General features: G+C 38.4%; 1 protein-coding gene across 8 annotated transcripts in view; it reads right to left on the bottom strand.

Moving 5' to 3' along the window:
• The window catches only part of KIAA0586 (KIAA0586 ortholog), a 94,728-nt gene that overhangs the window by 4,025 nt on the left and 65,672 nt on the right, over positions 1 to 25,031 (bottom strand). For 5 of the 8 annotated variants that reach the window (XM_053673332.1, XM_053673333.1, XM_053673329.1 and 2 more), the window contains one exon: positions 15,065 to 15,577. The exons of 1 other annotated variant lie outside the window; for it this stretch is intronic. In XM_053673332.1, the coding sequence (XP_053529307.1) occupies positions 15,186 to 15,577 (392 nt within the window). In that variant the 3' untranslated portion in view covers positions 15,065 to 15,185. Of the gene's footprint in view, positions 1 to 7,452; positions 7,510 to 15,063; positions 15,578 to 25,031 lie in introns of those variants that run through there. 2 more of the 8 variants (XM_053673337.1, XM_053673334.1) reach the window with 2 other exon arrangements.

The following is a 25,031-nucleotide window of genomic DNA, read 5'->3' as shown; positions in this document are numbered from 1 at the left end:
GAGATAAGGGGACTGTCACCTACAAAGGAGTTCCCATCAGACTGTCAGCAGATTTCTCAAAAGAGACCTTACAGGCAAGAAGGGGCTGGAAAGAGGTATTCCAAGTCATGAAATCCAAAGACCTACATCCAAGATTGCTCTATCCAGCAAAGCTTTCATTTAGAATGGAAGGGCAGATAAAGTGCTTCTCAGATAAGATCAAATTCAAGGAGTTCATCACCACCAAGTTCTTATTATATGAAATGTTAAAGGGACTTATCTAAGAAAAAGAAGATAAAAAATATAAAAAGTGAAAGGACAGCAAACTCACAGTTATTAAGAACCACATCTAAAACAAAAGCAACTAAGAGGACAGCTAGATCAGGAGTGAACCATAGAAATGAAGATCACGTGGAGGATTAGCAACAGGGGAGTGGGAGGAGGAGAAGCGGGGAGAAGGTACAGAAAATAAGTAGCATAGACAGTAGATAGAAAATAGGGGGGAGGGTGAGAATAGTAGGGGAAATATAGAATCTAAAGAACTTGAGACACGTGTTCATGAACTAAAGGGGGGGATAGTGGGGGAGGAGTGTGCAGGGTGGAGGGGAATGAAGGGGGGAAATTGAACAAATGTAATGGCATAATCAATAAAATAAAAAATATATTTAAAAAAATTAAAAAACAGAAAACCAAAAAAACAAAGTTAGTAGATGTTAAGGGCATTCTGAGTATTCTGATATCAAAGTATTGACCGATAAAAGGAATGATGAGAGAGAAGGCTGTACAGGAAGGTCAGGGTCAAATTCTGTAAACAATTATGAGTCACAAAAGATATGAACAAATGTATTTTAGAAAAGAGAATTCTAAGAGTTATATGAAAATTAGGAGAAAGGAGGGGGATCTGTGGAGACAGTCCACGCAAGAACCGATGATCCTCGAGTGGGAAGAGACTCAGGATATTGGAAGGAAGACTCAGTGCTTTATAAAGAACTGAGCAGGGCTCTGGAATGACACGTTACTTGACTGAGTAGTAATAACACAAGCAAGCCTGAGGCTACAGTGATACAGAGTGGTGGGGAAATACTGGGATCAGTTACACACCTGGTGAATCTGAATGCCTGCAAGATGTGCAAATAGACTTTTCTAGGCAGCCAGAGTCAAATATTATAAAGCAGTTTTAGAGACACAGAAATAGCAATCATGCACACAGATGTGATAATTAAAACAATGAGAACAGTGATCTCCTAAGGAAGGAAAAATAGACTGAGAAGTGATACAAAAACACAGGGAAGGACAGAGATAGGGATGTATAAGGAGAAAATAAAGGAAAACAAAAGGGAAGAGCCAGAAAGATAAGTTCAAAGAGACCCAAGAGTGAAAGGTCAGACAAAATACGAGATGGTTTTCAAAAAAGAGCCCTGTATAGCTCATCCAACTCATCATTAGCAGAGCTAAGGCCACACCCACTGTTGTTTGTCCTATACCAAATATCCACAATAAGAAATTACTACTTTTATAGGTTGTTAAGAGAAATTCCATCTAAGTGGTGGTATGCAATGGTAGAGGCCGAGGAGAGGAGCAGTGATGAAGTTTCAAGCACAAGTCCCTTTATGGTAAGTCAAGGGCAAGTCCGGTCACTGTCTAGTCACTTGGGAATGGGTTATCCAGATCATCAGTGTTAAGATTCTGTGTGGCAAGGAGTAAAGAGAAGGGTCGAGTGGGGGTCTGGGGTCGGGGAGAGCACGGATTCTGGAATAGGAAAGAACTGGGCAGCTGGCTCACACTCAGCAAATAGTAACTAAGCACCTACTATGGGCCATGCACTGTTCTAGACTCTGGAGATTTCAGTAGTGAAGAAAACACTCACTGACATTCTATGCCAGGTGGGTATAGGAGCAAATGACAAACAAGGAAATAAACATAAAGCATGTCCGAAGGTATAAGGGCTGTAAAGAAAAACAGATGGGACAAGAGGGAGAGGGAGGGATAAGAGACTTTGGGGAAGTTACGTCAATTCTCTAAACCTGTTTCCCCATCTATAAAATAAGGGTAAAAGTACCTGCCTCGGAGGGTTTGGGGAGTGTTACACGGGATAATGCACGTAAAACGTTTTGTACAGTCCTGGCACACAGAAAGCACTCAGAAAATATTAGCTTTTTCTTTTAGCTTCTTTAACTTTTCTGTAACTGGAAAGGAAGGAGATGCCAAGGGGCAGCGACCCTCAGGGTGGGCCGCAAAGGTAGCTGACATCAGAAAGGATAAAATGTTTCACTGAAATGTACCAAGAAAAAAACCTACAGCTCTAGAAGCCTCCAAATAATTATACTACTTTTAACTCCAGTAACTGTGTTTTAAACAACAAATTATATAAATAAAATGCAGTTTTATCTGAAAGTGTTTCTTAATGTATATTTTGGGAAAACTTTATGAAGTTTTCAGTTACAGAAGCTAAACAGTCCCAGTTTTAAGAATTTTAAAAGAGAAATTTTTAGACTGGGTACATATTTTTTTTTTTTTTAAAGATTTTATTTATTTATCTTTAGAGGGGAAGGAAAGGAGAGAGGGAGAGAAAATTCTGAGCTACACCAGCCAGGTGGGTACATATTTTTAAGCATCGTTTTCATTCCTGTTAACAGGCAAAAAGAGTAACACTTCTATCCGGTTATGGTTCTCACGGAGTTGGATTTTTTTTTAAGAGACATACTATGTTAACAAATCATCAGTACAGCAAATATAAATTTCCTACCTATATTACAGTTTGATGCTTTTAAATTTGACTTTTAAAATTTCCAGTCATGTCATTACTTGCTGACGTAATTGTTTCAACAGCTGTTTTCAGGGGTTTTTTTGAAGAGACTGTGCCTGATTCAGTGGGCTGCAGCACATCACGTAACGGGCATGCACTTCAGTGGGGCTGCCACTGAGAGAAACCCTGCATTTGAAGCTTCCTAGGCTGTATTATATTTTGTAGACATTTGAAATTCAATTTTTTTAGGCTTTAAAAATATTTAAAGTTCATTAAGAAATTTTATGTTTTCTGTTCTTTGGTATTGAATTTATAAGGCTAAAAGAGAGAAAATTTAAAACCAATTTATTATAAGTAATATAAGAATTTTAAATGTCCATTTAAGATTTTGCCTGAATATGTGTTTGATTTTTCATTGAATTTATTGGGGTGACACTGATTAACAGAATCATGTAGGTATATGATTTCAGGTATATGATTCTATAATACAATGTCAGTATATTTTTTAAAATATACATAACTTTCTAAAAGGTTTTTAGATTCAGATAATCCAACTTCATCTTCACCAGAGTCAGGATTATATTCTGACTCTGGTCCTCAAGCACGTGATTGGCACCGATTGGCATAGCCTGTAGTCTGAAAGCGAGAGGAAAGCAGACAAAGCATGATTCCCTCCTGAAATGACAGGAGACCAGCAGTCCCTGCACGTGGTGCAGCCACAGATGAGGATCTGGGGTGTTCTTCTATGAGGCGATGGATGGACCTAAGTGCTTTAAAGTGACTGGATTTGGGGTCTTCTACAGGCAGAGAAAGACTGGTTTCTTATAGACTGCACATTTAAAAATAAAATTAAAAAGGAAATAAATATAGTAATCTTTAATCCAAGTATATGAAGAACTGTTTAAATTTTTATTTATTGATTTTAGACAGAGAGAGAAATGTCGATTTGTTTTTCCACTTATTCATGCATTCATTGGTTGCTTTTTTTGATATAATTCTTTTTAAAAATATATATTTTACTGATTATGCCATTACAGTTGTTCTATTTCCCCCCTTCATTCCCCTCCACCCTGTACACCCCTCTTCCAACATTCCCCCCTTTAGTTTATGACCATGTGTCTCAAGTTCTTTAGATTCTGTATTTCCCATACTATTCTTGCCCTCCCCCTATCTATTTTCTACCTACTGTCTATGCTACTTATTCTCTGTACCTTCTCCCCCCTTCTCCTCCTCCCACTCCCGTTGCTAACCCTCCATGAGATCTTCATTTCTATGGTTCTGCTCCTGATCTAGCTGTCCTCTTAGCTTGCTTTTGTTTTAGATGTGGTTGTTAATAACTGTGCGTTTGCTGTCCTTTCACTGTTCACCTTTTTTATCTTATTTTTCTTAGGTAAGTCCCTTTAACATTTCATATAATAAGGGCTTGGTGGTGATGAACTCCTTGAATTTGATCTTATCTGAGAAGCACTTTATCTGCCCTTCCATTCTAAATGAAAGCTTTGCTGGATAGAGCAATCTTGGATGTAGGTCTTTGGATTTCATGACTTGGAATACCTCTTTCCAGCCCCTTCTTGCCTGTAAGGTCTCTTTTGAGAAATCTGCTGACAGTCTGATGGGAACTCCTTTGTAGGTGACTGTCCCCTTATCTCTTGCTGCTTCTAGGATTCTCTCCTTCATTTGAATCTTGGCTAATATGATGATGATGTGCCTTGGTGTATTCCTTCTTGGGTCCAACTTCTTTCTTTGGGACTCTCTGAGCTTCCTGGATTTCCTGGAAGTCTATTTCCTTTGTCAGATTGGGGAAGTTCTCTTTTATTATTTGTTCAAATAAGGTTTCCACTTGTGACTGTTCCTCTTCCCCTTCTGGTACCCCTATAATTCGAATGTTGGAATGTTTAAAAATGTCCTGGAGGTTCCTAAGCCTCTCCTCATTTTTTTGAATTCTTTCTTCATCCTTTTCTGTTTGGTCATTTTTTTCCTCCTTCTGGTCCACTCTTTTAATTTGGGTCCCAGTTTCCTTTCCATCACTATTGGTTTCCTGTGCATTTCCCTTCATTTCAATTAGTTTAGCCTTCATACGTTCCTCTAATTTGTGACTAAAATCAACCAGTTCTGTGAGCATCTTGATCACCAGTGTTTTGAACTGTGCATCTGAAAGTTTGGCTATTTCTTCATTGCTTAGATTTATTGTCTCTGGGGCTCTGAGTTGTTCTTGAGCCATGTTTCAATCTGTTTGTGCCTGTTATGTATGAGGAGCAGAGTCTTAAGTGTTCACCAGGGCAGGGCCACCCAGATCGCAGGTTTGTGACGCTGTATGTGGGGGCGGGTCAGAGAGGGACAATGGTGGTCCCCTCTGCCACCTCCTGAAGCTGGGGCCTGCACGGTCCGTCTCACTGCTTGCTCCTTCACCGGTTTATCTGCGCGCAAATATGTGACTGTGGTCAGCCCTCAGTGGGTCTGTCCCCTTCTCCACACCTGGGATCCGCCCATGGCTGCTGGCGCACCTGGGTCGCATACCCGGGTCAGTCCAGTGGATCTTTCCTGCCCGACCCCGCTCTGCTGCTGGCTCTGCCCCTTACCAGTTTGGCTGAACGGTCCGTTGTTGTCAGACTTCCGTATAGTTCAATTTTCTGTGGTTTGGCTGCGTTTTTGTTGCTAAAACTTTGTTGTTTTTAAACTTGGTTGTAGGAGGAGGCACAGCGCTTCCACCTATGCCTCCATCTTGGCGGAAATCCTCATTGGTTGCTTTTGTGTGTGCCCTGACCAGAGACTGAACCCGCAACCTTCGCTTACTGGGATGATATTCTAACCAACTGAGCTACCTGGCCGGGGCCAATAAGAAGGATCTTCACCTATACTACATGGATGGGTCCCCAGGTTTCTGTGAACACCCTGAAACATTATGCATATTTTTTTCATGTAAGTACAACTGAGGAGGAAGATACATGGTCATAGCTATTGCTCTCTTAAAGGGGTCCACAGCCCCCAAATACTGAAGAATCATTGACTTAAAGGATACCACAGCCCTACCTGCAAGTGAATCACGTTCTCTGAGGTGTTTTTCTAGCAGTAACGGTGAAATACAGGAATTCTTCTCCTGTCAATTTGTGGATGCCTTCTTTTCCAAAAGCAACGCTACTGCAGCACTTACAAACCATACTGTAATTAGTTATGTATCTGTCACTTCCAGAGGACAGCATATTATTGAAGAGCATGGACTGGGACCTACAGCCTCTGTCTTCTGAGTGACTGGTACAGCAGATACCTGTGACCTTCTCATCTTATATTGTCATTATTTGCTTATGGGCCTGTTGTTCTGTTAAATATGGGCTGCATGAGGACAGTGACTTCGCCTTATTTATCTCTGCATCCTACTAAGTTGCAGCATCATGCTAGGCACACAGTGGGCCTTGAATGACTGCTGAAGCCAACTGGTTTGTTTCTACCTTGAGTCTGTGGCTCCTCATGACTAACGACCTGCTTAGATTCTCACTGACCAGATTTCGTCTTTAAAATCAGCCGAGTTCCAGCGATGCAGTTGCTTTCCAGCTGTCTATGAAAATGTTACAGTATTTCAGCTGTGTTTTATTGAGTTCTTGAAGTATTTTTCCTGTCCAGCCTGGACACATCTACTCTTGCTTTAATTCCTTGTTTAAGCAGCTGCTAAATTATCCTGCTGTATTCAATTCTTCTCACGTACTTAACCCAGGCCTGCAAATCCTGCAACATTATAGCTATGGTCCTGAGAACACACACTACACGTCTTGATGAAGAAGGTGTCCGGCCATTTGATGTTTAGTATGTAATATTTTATCTGCCTCTGCTTTCCAGAATTAGTCACTATTAAACATTTCTTCCTTACTTTCATGTTTAAAAGTGATTTAATGTTACTAAGTCTCATCCCAAAATATGTTTAGACATAAATCCCGTTACATTTTTTAAGTTTCCTATTGCTTCTGTTTTCTTAGTTGACAAGTGCTTATTTTAAAATTTATAATTTAAGATAAAATTCTTCCTATAGAAAGAATAAATGTATCGGCACCTGTAAAAACAACTCCAATTCTTTTTCCTCCAAAAAGCAATAGTTAATGTGAAAGCTCTGTTTCTTCTTATGCCAGGTTCCAGCTGCTTCACTTTGTTTAAAACTGACTTCAAAGTTTAAACACTGTCCTGTCCCAACAAATAACCTCCCCCAGATGGAATTATCTCAAGTGCTATCCTCAGAGCTCTGCATGCCACACCTGCAGCCTTTTAATTCAGCATTTTATAAACTTTGCAAAGGGAAATGATACGTTTTTTTCTCTCCCCTAACTTCCGAAGAGTTGAGTTCAGTGCCTGAAAAGAGTTCTGTACCTGGGGACAGTTTGCAGAGATCTTAGGCACATAAAAATTGGGTGCACACTCCCGGTGGGGACCGTGCCAGTGTCTTTCCCCTCCCCCTCTCCTCCCCTCCGCCCCCCCCCCATGGGTCACTTCTGCCTTTCTCTCTCCTAAGCACCAAGGGCCCTTCTTCTGCCTCTGTAACTTGTTTCCTGAGTCCACCCAGCCCAGCCAGCTCACTTCTACTACCCATGACTTTCTAAATAAACTTTCTCTCATAATTTGTGAGAGAAGAAGTGCAATCACTACCTCTACTCTGTTGATTTTTATGAGAGAAAGAAACTGCAGGAAAATGAAAACATCTGAATAGCTCCCAAGTCCAACAACCTTTAAAGTAAAATTCATACCTGTAAATACAGATGCGAGGTACAGATTGGGCTCAATTTGTGTCCGGTCCATATCACCTGGTGAAGTTACAGTTAAAATTTTTTGCATTAGAAAATCAGTTAAGCGTGGAAATAATCACGATTCGCTTCTCTTCACTAAAAAGAACACAAACCAAATGCCCTCCCCGCAGTTGCTCTTATAAAACCAGGTAAACAGAAGCCTGATCCAGTGGCCTTAATATAAAGAAGGAAGTTACACAGCTGGATTTTAATGACTGTCAATAAAATAATACTTTACCTAATAGATTATTATCTTTATGCATCAAAGATTAGGGAAAGGGGGAAGCCAAGGATCATGAGAGAATTCGCAATTTGTATTAAGTAAAAGAAAACCATGGTTTCTTTTAACATTTTGCCCAAGGTTAAAAGTTTTCACAGATGTTTTTTAACTTAAGAATTTCATCATTACAAAAAGAATTTCCCTTCTCCCTAGGCTAGCCTGGGGCATGTTGCCCACACGACCTATGGAAACAACCAATCAGATGGTTGGGGAGCGCACAGCAGCCTACGCTGTGAAACTAAAGCCAAGTCTTAACATTAAAATGAAATAGGCGGGGGCAGGGAACTGTCCTTATGGTTAGAAAATTATGAAGCATAGAAATGTTAAGTAACTGGAGAGAAACCTGTGGGAGATAGAGTTCTCAGGACAAATGCATTATTTCGAACAAATTCTAGGACAGAACGATTTGGAATAAACTCATAATATGGTATAATAGGTTTTTCTCTGATTTTCTCAGGTAAAAGTCAGTCATCTCTCAAGCTTCTTTTATTTCACAAAAATTTCAGGCAGATTTAAGAGAAGATAATTAAATGAATGTGATTTTAAGCATTACATAGTTCACTAACTAAGCAATATATTTTCACTGGGGACCAACATTTATGTTAAACTACTACAGCTATGCTCTAGAAAATATGAAAATCAAATGTTTAAAAATTAAAATGCAATACCTTTCAATGAAGGAAAGAAAGCTTAAAAAGAACAGGTTTAGAAAAAATTTAGTTTTATAAGAATAAGTCTGTAGGAAAATACAGTTTACTTATATGCTGATAATCTGGCAAGTAGACCAAAACTGAACATCCAACTTTGATATTACTTTTTAAAAATCTGTAACTTCTTTCAACATGCTCACCATGCTGTTACCATTTAGACACTGCCTATGACTGTCACTTCCCAGTCTGTCTCTAAGTTTCTGAGAGTTAGAGGGTTACATGTTCATTCCTGCCTGCCCTTCCAGCTTACTAGAACTACCTTTCAGATCCTCCAGAGCAACGAAGGGACAAAAGTGGTGACCAGAAACAGGGGTATCGGGACCACCTCAGAGGCCCCTTCCACTGAAGAACCATTTGTCTATAACAAGTAAAATAAAGGAGCAGTCTTCTCTGAAGTGGTTGCCTCTACACCCAGAATTCAAACTGATCTACTGTTACGGTAAGAAATCAGCAACATCATTCCCTTTTATACTTAACAAAACCGGGTGGAAACTAAGAAAAAGGAAACCAACTTAGGTTTCACAAATTATGGTTCCATTAAAAAAAATTAAGTACCTTTTATGCACCCATCATGCTTACACTAGTGTTGCAAAGACCACAGAGGAGAGCAGGACATTGTCTCAACCTTCTTTTGCTCCAAAGACAAAACTAACACAGAGCAGAATGAGGGTGGTCAGCAGATCTTCCAACCAATGCTCCTGTTCCACCTCAAATATAAGGGATTTTAAAGACTAACACCTAATTGAGCTCTCAGCCTTTTCATATTATGTCGCTTCTATCTGCTAATGTTCCCACTTGGGTGACTCGAATCCTATGCTGGGCAAGTGTTCTCTTCTTGTTCTATGGCCTTCTTTTTTATTCTCTGTGAGAAGGCGCTATATACCGTACTTGGATGGCTTTGCAGAAAGGAGTTGTGAAACCTTTTGTAAATGAGTGGTTTTAACAGAGCCTTGGGGTAGATCAAGAACAGGGAAAGTCTGAATCACTGGTGGGCTTTTCCAAACTAACAAGGGCTCCCTTCTGTACTGATAGGCCTATGCTCTGGGTGTGCCCCCTAAATGCAGATTTTACACACTCCACTGACTTTGCAATAAGAAACAGGCATGTTTCATTTAAAAAATAAATTTCAACTAAAAAAATGAGAACTATTGTATTACTTCAAATCAAAGCATACTTCAGTCATCTCTATTTCTAACAAAATTACATTATTAGTAAAAACATCTAAGTTGAAATAACATACAAAATCTGTTATTATTTTTAGGTCTTCACTAAATCACCTCATAGGTTGGAGTAAGATTACTGTAATGATTGATTTATTAAAAGGATAAGAAAATAAATGGTTTCCCTCCACCATACAGCTTCATTGTTCCCCAAATTCGGTACTTTGCATATAGTTGCTTGAGAAATATCCAGCTGACCAATGTCTCTGAAACCTTTATTTCAAAAAGATACACCACTCTGTGATCTTTTATAGACCATTTTTTAGAGAAACCCCCCACCCACCCATTTTTGTCCTATCCATTCTGTATCTGTGGTATGGAAGATTAAAAAAAGGCGAGTAAATGACAACTGAGCACTGTATTAGAATGGCAGCTGTGAGCTAGTGGCTAAGAACACAGACTCGGAAGCTACGCTGCCTGAATGCAACTCGCGGTGCCAACAGGAACCAGCCGTGAGACCTGGAATACCACCGCTTTGTGCTCCAGACTCTTCTTCTCTTTCTTAGTGTGTTAGGATCACTGACAGAAATGATATACATAACTAACCTAGAGCAGTGTCTACAGAGCAGGCACTAATCAATGGCAGTTTAATTGTTATTTAGCCTGTGATTATTTTCTAACTTTTCCCAATTGATAAGAGATAAATCATTCTTGTTAGTCAATCTTTTCAAAAAACTTTTTCACAGAGCAACTTTTTATTTTTTAAAAAAAGAAAAAATACTGATCACATATTACAGCAGCAGAGCCGCAAGGGGTCTCAGAGACTACTTGTCTTTCCTAATAAGGAGAACGAGACTCAGAGAGGCCACCAACAAAGAAAGCCCAGTCACACAGCAGTGGGGGCTGAAACTCAGCGCACAGTTCTTTCCCTGCCTCCCACTTTTCCACACTCTTCTACTAGGATGCATCTTAAGATACTAAGACCTATAAGAATAATCAGAAATGATCTGTAATACTTTAAAAAAATTATTAAGGAAGGAAATACAATATGTAAGAGCACACAGCCTTTGCTTTCAGAGTTGGACTTGCTTTGACTCCCACCTCTGCCATTTATTTATTAGCTATGTGACCTTGGGCAAAATATGTAACCTCTCTGAGCTTCAAGTTCTTGATGTCAAGTAAGAATAGTATTACCTAACTACCTGGGTTGATTAGAGATCTTAGCAGAGTGCATCATGTTAGGAAGTATACATAGTTGGTAGCTACTACACATTCCATACTGTTGCCATTATTATAAACAGAAACAAAATTCTTCTAAAACTGGGGGAGAATCTTGATTTCTGCAACGATTTCGCCTAACAGTATTTTAAAAAGCTACTATGTCAATATCAAAGACTAGGGTCCCTTATTCTTATAACGAGTAGCTGCCTCATAATTCTCACTTGCTGGATGATGGGGTTAATAGTGAGGATTGTGCTTTGCAGGTGAGGATTCAAGTCACAAGCACAACCTACACCCTGGCCCACATGATCTGAAAACTGCTTATCAAGTGTGTTGGTTCTTATATTACCTCATCCTGTTTAAACTGGAACAGACCTAATACTCATTGGTATTTAAGTCGGAGGAAAATAAGATAAAATATCTAAATATTTGATTTATAAATTTCTACAGAAATTTTGAGTGGGTAATATGAACAAAAATTGAGTCACAAATTACCTATGAATATAATTTATCCTTTTACTTTTACCACAAAAGGTGTGTTAACCTTTATTTAAATGTTTAAAGACACCACACAGTAAAACCAAGGGATTCTGAATTTGGAAACAGAGTCCCAGGATGGGAGAGCAGGGGCACCGCTGAGAAAGCTGTTGGTGCGGGCACACGGAGGGGCTGGGGTTGCACCCCCCCCCCCCCCCGTACACTGTGCTTCTGAGCACTGGCCTTAGAGAACACAGTGGGCGGTATCACTCCACCTGATACCACACTACTCTACAATGCCATGGTAATCAAACAGCCTGGTACTGACATAAAAACAGGCATGCAGATCAATGGAACAGAATAGACAGCCCAGAAATCAACCCGCACCAATATGGTCGATTAATATTTGACAAAGGAGACAAGAGCATACAATGAAGGGAAGACAGTCTCTTTAGTAAATGGTATTGGAAAAATTGGACAGGTACGTGCAAAAAAAAAAAAAAGAAAGAAAGAAATTAGACTGCCAACTTACACCATACAGAAAAATAAACTTAAAATGGTTAGAAGACTTAAATGTAAGTCACAAAATCATACAACTCCTAGAAGAAAACATAGGCAATAAAATCTCAGACATCTCTCATAGCAATATTTTTTTTGTCGAAACAAAAAATTAAACAAGTAGGACTACATCAAACTAAAAAGCTTTTGCAAAGCAAAAGAAATCATTAACAAAATGAAAAGGGAACCCCCTGAGTAGGGGAACATATTTCAATGATATATCTGATAAGGGGTTAATATCTAAATTTATAAAGAACTTACAAAAATCAACACCAAAAAAACCACAAATAATCCAGTTAAAAAATGGGCAAAGGACCTGAATAGACACTTCTCCAGAGAGGACATACAGATGGCCAATAGACATATGAAAAGATGTTCAAGGTCACTAATCATCAGAGAAATGCAAATTAAAACCAAAATGAGGTATCGCCTCACACCTATCAGAATGGCTGTTCTCAATAAATCCACAAACAGTAAGTGCTGGTGAGGACGTGGAGAAAGGGAGACACTTTTGCACTGTTGGCAGGACTGCAGACTGGTGCAGCCACTATGGAAAGTACAGAGATACCTCAAAAAATTAAAAATGGATCTGCCTTTTGACCCAGCGATCCCACTTGTGGGAATATATCCTAAGAAACTCAAAACACTAATTCGAAAGAATATATGTACCTCTATGTTCATTGCGGTGTTATTTACAATAGTCACAATCTAGAAACAAACAACCCAAGTGCTCATCAGTAGATAAATAGATAACAAAGCTGTGGTACCTTTATACAAGGGACTACTATTCAGCCATTAAAATAAAAAAGGAAATCTTACCTATCTCACCTTTTGTGACAACATGGATGGACCTGGAGAATATTGTGCTAAGTGAAATAAGCCAGTCAGAGGAAGACAAATGCCATACAATCTCACATATATGTGGAATCTAATGAACACATAAACTGAGGAACAAAGCAGAAACACAGGCATGGATACATGGATCAGACTGGGAGCTGTCAGAGGGGAAGGGGGTTGGAGAACTGGATGAAAGAAGGTGAAGGGATTAACATAGATACATAACACAGAGACACAGACAACAGCATGGTGACAGCCAGAGGGAAGGGGGGTGGAACATAGGTGGAGGCAGACGGAGGTGGGGGGTGTGCGGATGGAGAGGGACTTCGCTTGGGGTGATGGGTGCACAGTGCAGCATGCAGGTGATGTTTTATTGAGTTGTACGCTTGAAACCTGTGTGGTTTGGAGAACCAACTTACCCCAATAAATTCAAATAAATAAATAAATAAATAAATAAATAAATAAATAGGAATCTAGGCTTTATAATTTTTTATTTGGGGTTTGAAAGTTTATCTTCTCTTTAATATTTTCTTTAGTGAGTTTCACTAGTATAGCAATACTTAAATCTGTAAACTTTATTTTATTGCTTTATAAATCCACTATGGATTATTTTTTAAACTATATAGTACTATAAAGCTGTTAATTGCAAAATAAGGATACAAAGATGAAGGCCCCGAAACATGAATTTTTTAACTCACAAAACAAAACTTTGAATAGCTGGATCATTTATACCAATTTGAGTTCATTGACAAAAAATTAGTATTATAAATATTATAGCAGTTAAAATATATAAAAAGAAGTTAATATTTTTTAAACAAATAATCTGGCCGATTAACTTACTCACTGGCTCCCCTATCTAATAGGTATGCAACTCTCTTCAATAACAGCATTTTCGGAAACAGTATCTTGGCAGCATAAAAGCTTGTATTCAGCTGCCACGAAGCTGACTGATAATTGAGAAAACAGATAATCCACCTGTCCTGAATGCAAACCATGATTTATTTGAATAATGTAGATTTAATTTTTGAAGCTCTTTAAAAACCATTTAAGTGCTCGAGCGTATTGCTGTGTGGTGTAATGACAGAGAGAGCTCCTGCCTTTTAGGGGCAGGAATGTCCAGAGCCATTGCAGCACTCAAACCTGGGTGAGGGCTGAGACTCCATGCTGTAGCAGGCAGCTTCACCTCCACTCCGCTTCCTGTGCGTGGGACCGCCTGTCACACAGCCACGAAAATAAATCCCTCTCAGATAATTCTTCATAGAAGTGGGTCTTAATGATGTGAAAACTGAAAGAATCTTTCAAAGCAAAACACGTTTGCCTCATGAAAGAAGACTCACATTCCACATGATTCCATCTATTTGAAGTAAAATAACGAGAGAATGAATCGATGCTGTTAGAAGTCAGAAGAGCGGCTAACCTTGCCAGGGTGCGGGCTGTGATGGAGAGGGGACGCGAGGGGACTTGGGTGCTGGCAGGGCCGTTTCTCGAGCTGGGTATCAGTAACAAAAGTAGCTCAGTTTTTGAAAATTCTTTCAGCTGTAACACTTACAATGCGTGCTTTTCTGTATGTATATTACATTTCCATTAGAAGGTGATATAAAAAAAATATTAGTTTCGGCAATTAAAAGGTGATTGCTTTATAGTTCTGAGGTTTCCAATGACTGAAATAGCTGAATAACTAATGCAACTTACTAGGTAGCCTTTAATATCAAGTGAATGGTTACTGCTAAGCCCTAAGCCATACTGCCGACTACAAAGACAAATTTCTTTCTTTCTTTTTCTTAAAATCTTGAAATGCCAGTGAGACGAAATTATTCACAAGCAGAAGGTGAGTTTTTATTATCGTCGCTCTAGTTTGGCTCTCATGAGAGTTGCTACTTTAAGATACTTGATGCTCTACAACAATTTGCTACTCAAATTAAAAGCACAAACTACTATTTTACCTAATTTTGAAAGCAATTTGTTAAACATAATATTATAAAGTACTTATTTCTATAAAAGGCATTTACTTATTTTTGGTGCAAAAAAAAGTTCGTTGTTTCAGCTCACATCTATAAAAAGCAATGCTATCATAACATTTAACTCAGCTTTAACTCTTGCTCAATAATAACAACTACTAACTTTAATTACATGAGATCACAGTTTTTAGAGAAGGTCACTATCATTGTTCTTATAAATGACACTTGATAGCAAAGCTGAAGGCAATGTAATTGCCTAATAGTTACTGAACAGTTGGAACCTAAGCGCCTCTATAATCTACCCACAGAAAAATCCAATTTTTGAGGTGGAAACCCTTCCTAAATATAAAAGCTTCATTCAAATTATGGCTTGTGACTATCGCTACAAAAAAACTGTGTTATTTGTGTAGACTTTTCAGTGGACTTTTCCATATGTAGCCATTCCTAACTAAACTTGCAAACAAAAATTAAATGTGACAGTGACCAGTTCACTTCACAGAGGCCAGACCTGGTAACTTTTGAAAAAGAGTGAAAGAAAGAAGAATGAAAAATGAGCTTTCAAATACAGGAAGCCACTAGAAAATAAGAACACCACCATCCCACACCCTGACATTGGAGCTTTAAAGATTTTCTGTTGAATAGTGAGTTTCGGGCTGAGGGGGTGGGGAGGTGAGGGAGGATTTCTGCTCACTGTGCACACGACACCAGTGGGAATAAGGGCCGGCCCGGGTCCTGTGTTACCGGCACTCTGGGTAATAGCTCCAAGCCGCGAGGCACAGCTGTATGGGCGCTGCCAGCCAGGCCTTCGCAGCAGTGCTTTGATAGCGTGGGGCCCTGAAGTGTCAGGATACAGAGAAGGCAGCAGTTGTTGGCTGTGAAAACAGTCTGATACAAACCAGATGGGAACTTACTAGATGGGCAACACAAAGGAAAACAATTGGCTCATTCAATAGAGTCGGGCCCCTGCCCGGGAGAATTCGCAGAAGACAATAACAGTTACCTCGAGTTGATGCAAACAAGAAACAGCCATGTGGTTACAGTTTAAAGAACTGTTTTTCCTCAGACTAAACAAAGTTTTGATTTCTAATTCTTGTGTTCATTAATTGTAGTTTGGTGCACAGGCCTTTTGCCAAAGACAAATATTTCATTTATACAACATATACTTTTGTGACACCAAGAAAAATATCTGGGGACATGGAAACTAATTTGGTGCCGCTTTCTGTAAAGTGCTATGAACACAGGCTGGGCTATTATTGCAGGAAACCGGCGAATTAGAAAATGATTGATCCTGCTGACACAGTGATTAGAGTGCACCCAACACAGTACCTCCAGGACTTCCTATTTCTGAGTTGTTTTAATGTCGGCAGAATGACGGGAAAGGCAATAATCATAAGTTTCTTAGAGTTACATCTCTACCTAAACGATTTTTTTTACTTCATTAGGTAGGACAGTATTTCTGCAACCATATTCACATGAAAAAAGTGCTTTGTTTCTCCCTAACCTTACTAAGTGAGGTTCATCACATGATAAAGTGCTTCTCCATTCTGAGCTGACAAGTGTAACAAAGATTAACAATTAGATTGTAAGATAACTTCTGACAGTAACATCTCACTTAAAGACTTTTGTAGGTAGGTATTCCACAACAGAGTAATTTATTTTACTATTTGAAAAGACAGTAAACAGCATTCTAGCTTAAAATAATCCCAGGTAAATTCATTCCTGCCACTGAAAACCCCAGTACACCTTGGGCCTTTGCATTTACTACTAATGCAAAAATACATCCAAAAAAAGCCTTAAATTTTTAATCATGATTTTTAGGTGATACCTAAGGACCTCATTCAAGAAACTCTGTAAATAAAAGCATTTCATGCACATACAGTCTTTGAACACATTTCACAATTAAGCAACCTTGTTTTGTTCTGTGATTGAATAGTAATAAATAATAATTAGGTTTTCTAAGAGCAGAGACATATCTGTACAATTGTGAAATTTTTTGTAGCCCATGAGACACACTTGGGCTTCCCAATTTGCATGTGCTGCATTGTTCAGATTATTTTCACTGACTCTTTCCACCCTAAAAACTGAGGCTGAGCACTTACATCTTTACTATTGCAGTGGATCTTTCACACTGGAGAAGCAGAACTGGAGTAAGAACTTGGTGTGCAGGCTGATGTACTCATAAGCATTTCCAGCCACAGACGTTTGTTTCCCTCTGCACTACGCTACACACGCACACTCGTACAATTTTTTTTTTAAGTCTAAATGAGCCCTGGCTGTCGTAGTTCAGTGGATTGAGCATGGGCCCGTGAACCAAAAGGTCACATTCGATTCCCAGTCAGGGCACATGCCTGGGTTGCGGGCCAGTTCCCAGCAGGGCATGCACGAGAAGCAACCATACACTGATATTTCTCTGCCTCTCTCCTTCCCTTCCCCTCTAAAGATAAATAAATAAAACCTTTTTTAAAAAGTCTAAATTAATTTGCCGCAACAGTGCTGGATAACTGAGTGTTTTGACTAAATGTAATCATCAAATATAAGAAATAAGTTTGTTATTATAAACTGAATTACCATGCAAAATGTAGGAAAAGAAAAACTAAAAAAAGTGTTATTTACTGAAGTCTTACATAAGAAGAATTAGGAAAAACACATCACTCATCAATGAATCAAATCTGTTAGAAGTTTGTTAAAAGTTTTTTTCAAAACATGAAATCAATTTCTTACAAAATGATTAACAAAGGTAGTTTGGCTTGGATTTATTAGTAAGTTATTTCTTAGACTCTGAGTTAACTCATGAAAAAAGCAGAATTGGCCCTGACTGGTATAGCTCAGTTGGTTAAGCATCGTCCTTCAAAACGAAAGGTCACCAGTTCGATTCCTGGTCAGGGCACATGCCTGGGTTGTGGGCCAGGTCCCTGGTGGGGTGCATGCGAGAGGCAGCCAACTGGTGCTTCTCTCCCACATCAATGTCTCTCTCTCTCTTTCTCCCTCCCTTCCCCTCTCTATAAAAATAAATAAAATCTTTTTAAAAATTAAAAAAGACAACTGTTATCATTCCAATTATTGGGCATACTGATTATTATTTATGTACTTCTTCAGAAACTGCTCATTTCTACTTTTATGGGGTGTTTATATATATAAAGATATCAACCAAATGAAGTAGCATAAATTTTATAAGGAAAAAAAAGAAATAGCCTGTAATGTTTTGGCTCACAAACAGATCTTGATATGATTTTAGAGAATAAGACAAGGGTCAGCTGATGTAGAACTTTTAGGTCACAGTGAGGAATCTGGGCTTTATTCCAGTACAAAAAGAAGTCTCTGAAGGGTTTTGAGCAAGGAGTCCCGTGATCTGATTTATATTTTTTAAAAGATCACTCTTCCTCTGGGTGGATAATGGACAACAAACAATAAAAAAATGAATGTAGGAAGACCAGTAAGAAACTTCTCAGGATAATATTAAGGTTGAAGGATATTATGCTTTAAAAATAACTGCGCAACTATAGAAGGTAGAAAACTTAGTTTGATATCAACTCACTGAAATACATCTTGGTGAGTTTATTAGAACACTAAAAACCACAGTATCAGGCAACACTTTTTAATAACTTCTGTGGACAATGAGACAAAGAGTAGTGAGGTTATGGAACCTCTGTGAGCCTCAGCTTTCTTATCTGTATAGTAACAACAATGACAAAAACATCTTTACATACTCAAAAGTTTGCTGTGAATCTGAAAGCTACAATACGTGAGAGGTTCTTTGCTGGTTTGTGAAGCATCTGACAAATGTTAGGTTTCAGTGCTGTGGGTCTGGGGGAATCAGCAGACCTATCAGACTTGGCAGTGAGTGCATTCTGTCCCAGCGTCACTCTGTGCCAGGTGAGTGGACCAGAGCATGATCCAACCAGCAGAGAGCTTGGGAAAGTGGTGTCAAACAAGGGGAAAAGGCATCCCCTTGCGCTCTGGAAGATACGGGCTTGATTCCAGATTTTCTAAATTTTCTAGCTTTGAGAAACTTCCCTCTTACAAAATGGGAATAAAACTACCTGTATGGCATGGTATTGTAAGGAACAAATGAGATAACAATACGGAACTCCTAGTGAGGCTTCCGTAAATGCAAACTATTGTTATGGTTTTAACTGTGTTCAGGGCACAAAAGAGCTGGGGGTGGGGTTCAAGAGGAATAAGCCATTTTCAATTGGAAGCTCAGTGAGGACTCAGAAAGATGTTGAGGAACAAAGTTTGTAGACAATATTGAGGAACAAAAAGTTTTCCCACTTAAAAGTGGGAAAAGAAGCAAACTCCAGATGGAAGGAAGGTAATGTGGAAGGGCATCGAGGCTTAAAAGTATAGTGTGTGGAGGAAGCTGAGTTAATATTTATTAAATTGAACGGAGGTGATTACATATTATATTGAATGTGCCAATAGAAATAAGTTTTGAGCTGACAGCTGATTCTTTTCTGAAACCTAAAAATTTATTTTTAAAACAAGAGTATTTCTATTGAGTACTTTAGACTTATTAGCACATATGCTATCTTTTTTCTTTGTTTCTAGTTAGTGATTAATTACAAAGCATAAATATTCAAAACTTTTAGCTTGAATAGAATGTATTCTTTTTTTTAAATTTTTATTTAATTATTTTTCAAGTACATTTTTTGTCTATTTCTCCCATCCCGGCCCCCCCCGCCAGGTCTCCCCACCTCCCTCCCATTCCCCCCTGGAATGTATTCTTAATAAAACACCTAAATATTTAACTTATAATGAAGATATAATATATTATAAAAATATAGCACAATATCTCCTTCTGAAGTGTTTAATATCAGATATGAGAAAATATAAGTGACACACTTGGTGTCACATTTAAACACCTTTTAACAACAAAACCTTTTTACATTCCTTAATAATAAACTTTAGTACAATTAAGAAAATTCATGAGAAGAGTATCATAAACTCAGTAATATTTACACCTGTTTTAATGAAGCATACTTACCCCTGACATTCACACAGCTCTATGACCACCACCACAATCAAAACCTAGAACATTTCCATCATTCCAGAAAGCTCCCTCCTGCCATTTGTAGTCAAACCCTTCTCCAACTCTGAGGAAACCACTGACCTGTTTGTTCTCCATAACCATACTTTTGTTTTTTCCAAAGGGTCACATAAACGTACTGAGTATTTGTCACACAAATACACTATGCAGCCTTGTGAAGTCGGCTTTTTTCACTATACACAGTGCACAGAGATACATCCAGGCTGCTGTTTATCAGCATTCCTTTTAACCGCTGACTCGTGTGCTCCTTGTGTGGATATCATGGCTGATGACCTGCCTCCCCGTCGAAGAACGTTTTGGTTGATTCCAGTTTTTGGTAATCATGAATGAAACTGCTAAACTATATCTGAGTACAGATTTTATGTGAATCTAAGGTTTTAGTTCTCCCCAGGTAATGCTGAGGAAAGGACTGCTGGCTTGTATGGTAACTTTATATTTGATTTTATAAGAAACTGACCAATTGTTTTCCATGGAGGCTATAGCATTTTGCATTCCTACCAGCAATGCATGAGAATTCAAGTTGCCCGACTTCATGAACTCATGGCATTATCAGTTTCTTTGGTTTCAGCCAACCTAATGGGTATTCAGTGGTACCTAATTTTTATTTGCATTTCCCCACTCACTTATGATGTTGAACATATATTTCCATGTGCTTATTTGCCAGCCATATAGCTTTTTTGATAAACTTTCTGTTCATATCTTTTACCCATTTTAAAAATTGGACTATTCATCTCACTATTGAGTTTTACAAGTTTTGTATTCTGGTTACAAATTCTTAGTCAAAAAGAGAATTTGTAAATATTTTCTACCAATCTGTAGTTTGTTAGGCATTTTTATTTTGATAAAGTCCAAGTAATATATTATTTTATGAACTATGATTTTTCTATAAAATCTTAAAAATCTTTGCTCAACCAAAGATCACAAATATTTTCTCCTATATTTTCTTTTGGAAGCTTTGTAGTTTCAGGCTTTACATTTGAAATTTGTAATTTTAGGACCCATATTAAGCTCAGTTGTATACATGTTTGCAAGATGTGGGTTGAGGTTCAATTTTTGCATATAGATGACTACTTGCCTCTATACCATTTGTTGAAAAATTGTCCTTTCTCCATTAAATTCTTTGCCATTTATGAAAAATCAATTAATTATATGCACATATACTATTTGGGGACTCTATTATATTCCATTGATTTATTTGCTGATCTTTACGCCAATACTCCTCTATGTTGATTATTGCAGCTTTATAATAAATTTTGGAGTCACACAGTATAAATCCTCTCAATTCACTTTTCTTTTCAAATGTTACTTTGGTTATCCGGGGGTGTCAAACTCATTTTCGCCAGGGGACACATCAGCCTCATGGTTGCCTTCAAAGGGCCGAATGTAATTTCAACTCCCTCACAGTTAAGGAGTAGTCATACAGTCCTAAAATTATACTCTGCCCTTTGAAGGCACCTGTGAGGCTGATGGGGTTGCTGGTGAAAATGAGTCTGACACCCCTGTTCTAGGCCCTGTTTTTCCTTATGAAATTTAGATTAAGTTTTAGTTTTAGATTTAAAAATTCTTGTTAGAATTTTGATTGAGATTGCACTGAATTTATAGATCATTTTGGGAAGCACTGACTTCTTTTTTTTTTCTAAACTTTTTTATTGATTATGCCATTACATTTGTTCTATTCCCTTCATTCCCCTCCCCCCTGCATACCCCTCCCCCACCATTTCCCCCTTTAGTTCATGAACACGTGTCTCAAATTCTTTAGATTCTATATTTCCCCTACTATTCTTACCCTCCCCCTATCTATTTTCTACCTACCATCTATGGTACTTCTTTTCTGTACCTTCACCCCCTTCTCCTTCTCCCACTCCCCTGTTGCTAACCCTCCATGTGATCTTCATTTCTATGGTTCTGCTCCTGATCTAGCTGTCCTCTTAGTTTGCTTTTGTTTTAGGTGTGGTTGTTAATAACTGTGAGTTTGCTGTCCTTTCACTGTTCATCTTTTTTATCTTCTTTTTCTTAGGTAAGTCCCTTTAACACTTCATATAATAAGGGCTTGGTGATGATGAACTCCTTGAATTTGGTCTTATCTGAGAAGCACTTTATCTGTCCTTCCATTCTAAATGAAAACTTTGCTGGACAGAGCAATCTTGGTTGTAGGTCTTTGGTTTTCGTGACTTGGAATACCTCTTTCCAGCCCCTTCTTGCCTGTAAGGTCTCTTTTGAGAAATCTGCTGACAGTCTGATGGGAACTCCTTTGTAGGTGACTGTCCCCTTATCTCTTGCTGCTTCTAGGATTCTCTCCTTCATTTGAATCTTGGCTAATGTAATGATGATGTGCCTTGGTGTGTTTCTTCTTGGGTCCAACTTCTTTGGGACTCTCTGAGCTTCCTGGATTTCCTGGAAGTCTATTTCCTTTGCCAGAATGGGGAAGTTCTCTTTTATTATTTGTTCAAATAAAGTTTCCACTCGTGACTCTTCCCCTTCTGGTACCCCTATAATTCGAATGTTGGAACATTTAAAGATGTCCTGGAGGTTCCTAAGTCTCTCCTCATTTTTTTGAATTCTTGTTTCTTCATTTTTTTCTGTTTGATCATTTTTTTCTTCCTTCTGGTCCACTCCATTGATTTGAGTCCCATTTTCCTTTCCATTACTATTGGTTTCCTTTGTATTACCATTCATTTCAATTAGTTTAGCCTTCATATGTTCCTCTAATTTGTGACTAAAATCAACCAGTTCTGTGAGGATCCTGATAACCAGTGTTTTGAACTGTGCATCTGAAAGTTTGGCTATTTCTTCATGGCTTAGATTTATTGTCTCTGGGGCTCTGAGTTGTTCTTGAGCCATTTTTGGTCTGTTCGCGCCATTAAGTAAGAGGAGTGAAGCCTTAGTTGTTTACCAGGGTGGGGCCACCCAGGTCGCTGGTTTGTGACGCTGCGTGTGGGGGCGGGGTCAGAGAGGGAGCAATGGCGGTCCTCTCCGCTAGCCCAGTCCGTCCTGTCCCACCACTCGCCCTGGCCTGTTTATCCGATCGGAATTGTGCGAGCCTGCTGCCCCGCGCCTTGCGGTCTCAATGCTCGCCTCTTCCCTGGTTTATCTGCTCGCAGATGCGCGACTGACCGCAGACAGCCCCCGTGCCTCTTCCCTGTGTGCTCCAGTAGCTAGCCCGCGATCCACGCCTTCGGCTGCTTGCCACCACCAGGTCAGGGGTCTTTTTGGTCAACCCGCTCCACTGCTGGCTTCGCCCCTCTTACCTGTTTAGCTGAGCATTTCGTTTTTGTTTCTTTTTTCGGACTCCGTATTGTCGATTTTCTGTGTGGTTTGGTTATGTTTATTGTTGTTAAAAATAGTTGTTCTTAGATTTGGTTGTGCATGGAAGCAAGGTGTTTTCACCTACGCCTCCATCTTGGTGGAAGTCCTCTGGGAAGCACTGACTTCTTAATTTTCATTCTTCTAATACATAAATACATCATCACCTACTCACTTGTCCCCTTAAATTTCTCGGCTTTTTCCAGTTTTTAGTGCACAAATCTTGCAAATATTTTATTAGATTTATACCTAAGCATTTCATGTTTCTGTTACTGTAACCTACAGTTTTAAAGTAAAATTTCCAATTCTCACTATTACAGAGAAATATCACTGGTTTTTACATATCAACATTATAGCCTGTGACCTGATAAAACCATCATTAGTTTTAGAAGGTTTTTAGCAGGCTGTGAGGGAGTTTTTCTGGACAATCACACATCCTCAAACAGTCCTAAGTTTATTTTTTCCTTTATAATCTGTGTGCCCTTTCTTTCTTTGTCTTGCATTTTGCATCGGCCAGGACTGCCAGTATGATTTTGAATAGGAGTAGCGAGAGCAGACTTCACTTGCCTTGTTTCCAGTTTATTGGGAAGCATTTAGTCTTTCCAGTGTGATGCTGCCTGCAGGTTTATTGTAAATGTCCTGCATTGTGCTGTCCTTTGATTCTTAGTTTTCTGAAATTTTAATCATGAATAGAAGTTGAATAATGACAAAAGCTTTTTTGCACCTACTGAGATGATTTTTTTTCATTTTAAATGTTATTTTCAGTTACAGTTTACACTCAATATTATTTTGTATCAGTTTTAGGTGCACAGCATAGTGGTTAGACAGTCATACACTGTACTACATGTTCCCCCAATATTTCTGTTCATATGCGAATTATATTGATTTTTTAATGTTGAACCAAATGTGTTTTACTGGGATAAGCCCACTCGGTCATAATTTATTGTTTTAAAAAATATATTATTAAAGTAATATTTTGTAGAGGAGCTTTGTGTCTATGTTCATAAGGAATATTCGTCCATATTCTTCTTTTCTGATAATGTTTTAGTCTAGTTTTGGGATCAGGTTAATCACGGAAGAGTTCTTTCCTCTTCTGTTTTCTCAGAGAGTCTGAGTAGAACTGGGATTACTTCTCCCTCAAATATCTGGTAGAATTCTCCAGTGAAACCATCTGGGCCTGAAGTTTTCTTTGTTGAAATACTGGAAACTAAGAATTCATTTTTCTTCAACACATGTAAGATTATTTAGGTTACCAGTTTCTTCTGAAGTTAAAGTAGATGAGTTTCCCATTTCATCTGCTGCCAAATTTGAGCATAAAATATTCATATTGCCCTATAATCTTTTTAATTCCTGTAGAATATGTACTGATTTCCTCTAATTCCTACTAACAATAATTTGTTAATTTTCCCTTTTTCCCGTCATTCTGGTTAGGGTTTATCAATTTTATTAAACATTTCAAACAGCCAGTTACTAATTTCATTGAGTTTCTGCTATATTTATATTTTCAACTTCAATTTATATTTTCAATTGTCTTTATTAGTTCCTTCCCTCTGCTTATGAGAGGTTTGGTTTGCTCTTCCTTTCTAGTTTCCTAAGGTGGAGGCTTAGAGCACTGATTTCAGACCTTTCTAGTCTGTTCTTATCTAAACGTTTAATGCCATGCATTTCCCTCTAATCACTGCTTTAGCTGTATCCCATAAATGCTGATATGTAGTTTTTAACTTTCGCTCAGTTCAAAATACTTAATAATTTCCTTTTTGACCCTTAAATAAAGGTTTAATTAAATGTGTGCAATTTAATTTCCAAATACTTAGAAATGTCCAGGAATCTGTTACTCATTTTCACTTTAATTCTCCTAAAATCAGAGAATATATTTTGTATAATTTCAACTGTTTTAAATTTATTGAGATTTGTTTCATGACAGAATATGGTCAATCCTGGTGAATGCTTCAGTTGTTCTTATCAAGGATAATTGCCTTTTTATCAATT

This window comes from Artibeus jamaicensis, unplaced genomic scaffold (assembly GCF_021234435.1).
Source record: "Artibeus jamaicensis isolate MK-2021 breed Jamaican fruit bat unplaced genomic scaffold, CSHL_Jam_final contig_851, whole genome shotgun sequence".
In the NCBI taxonomy this organism is placed as follows: Eukaryota; Metazoa; Chordata; class Mammalia; order Chiroptera; family Phyllostomidae; genus Artibeus; species Artibeus jamaicensis.
This window is presented reverse-complemented; position numbering and strand designations above follow the sequence as displayed.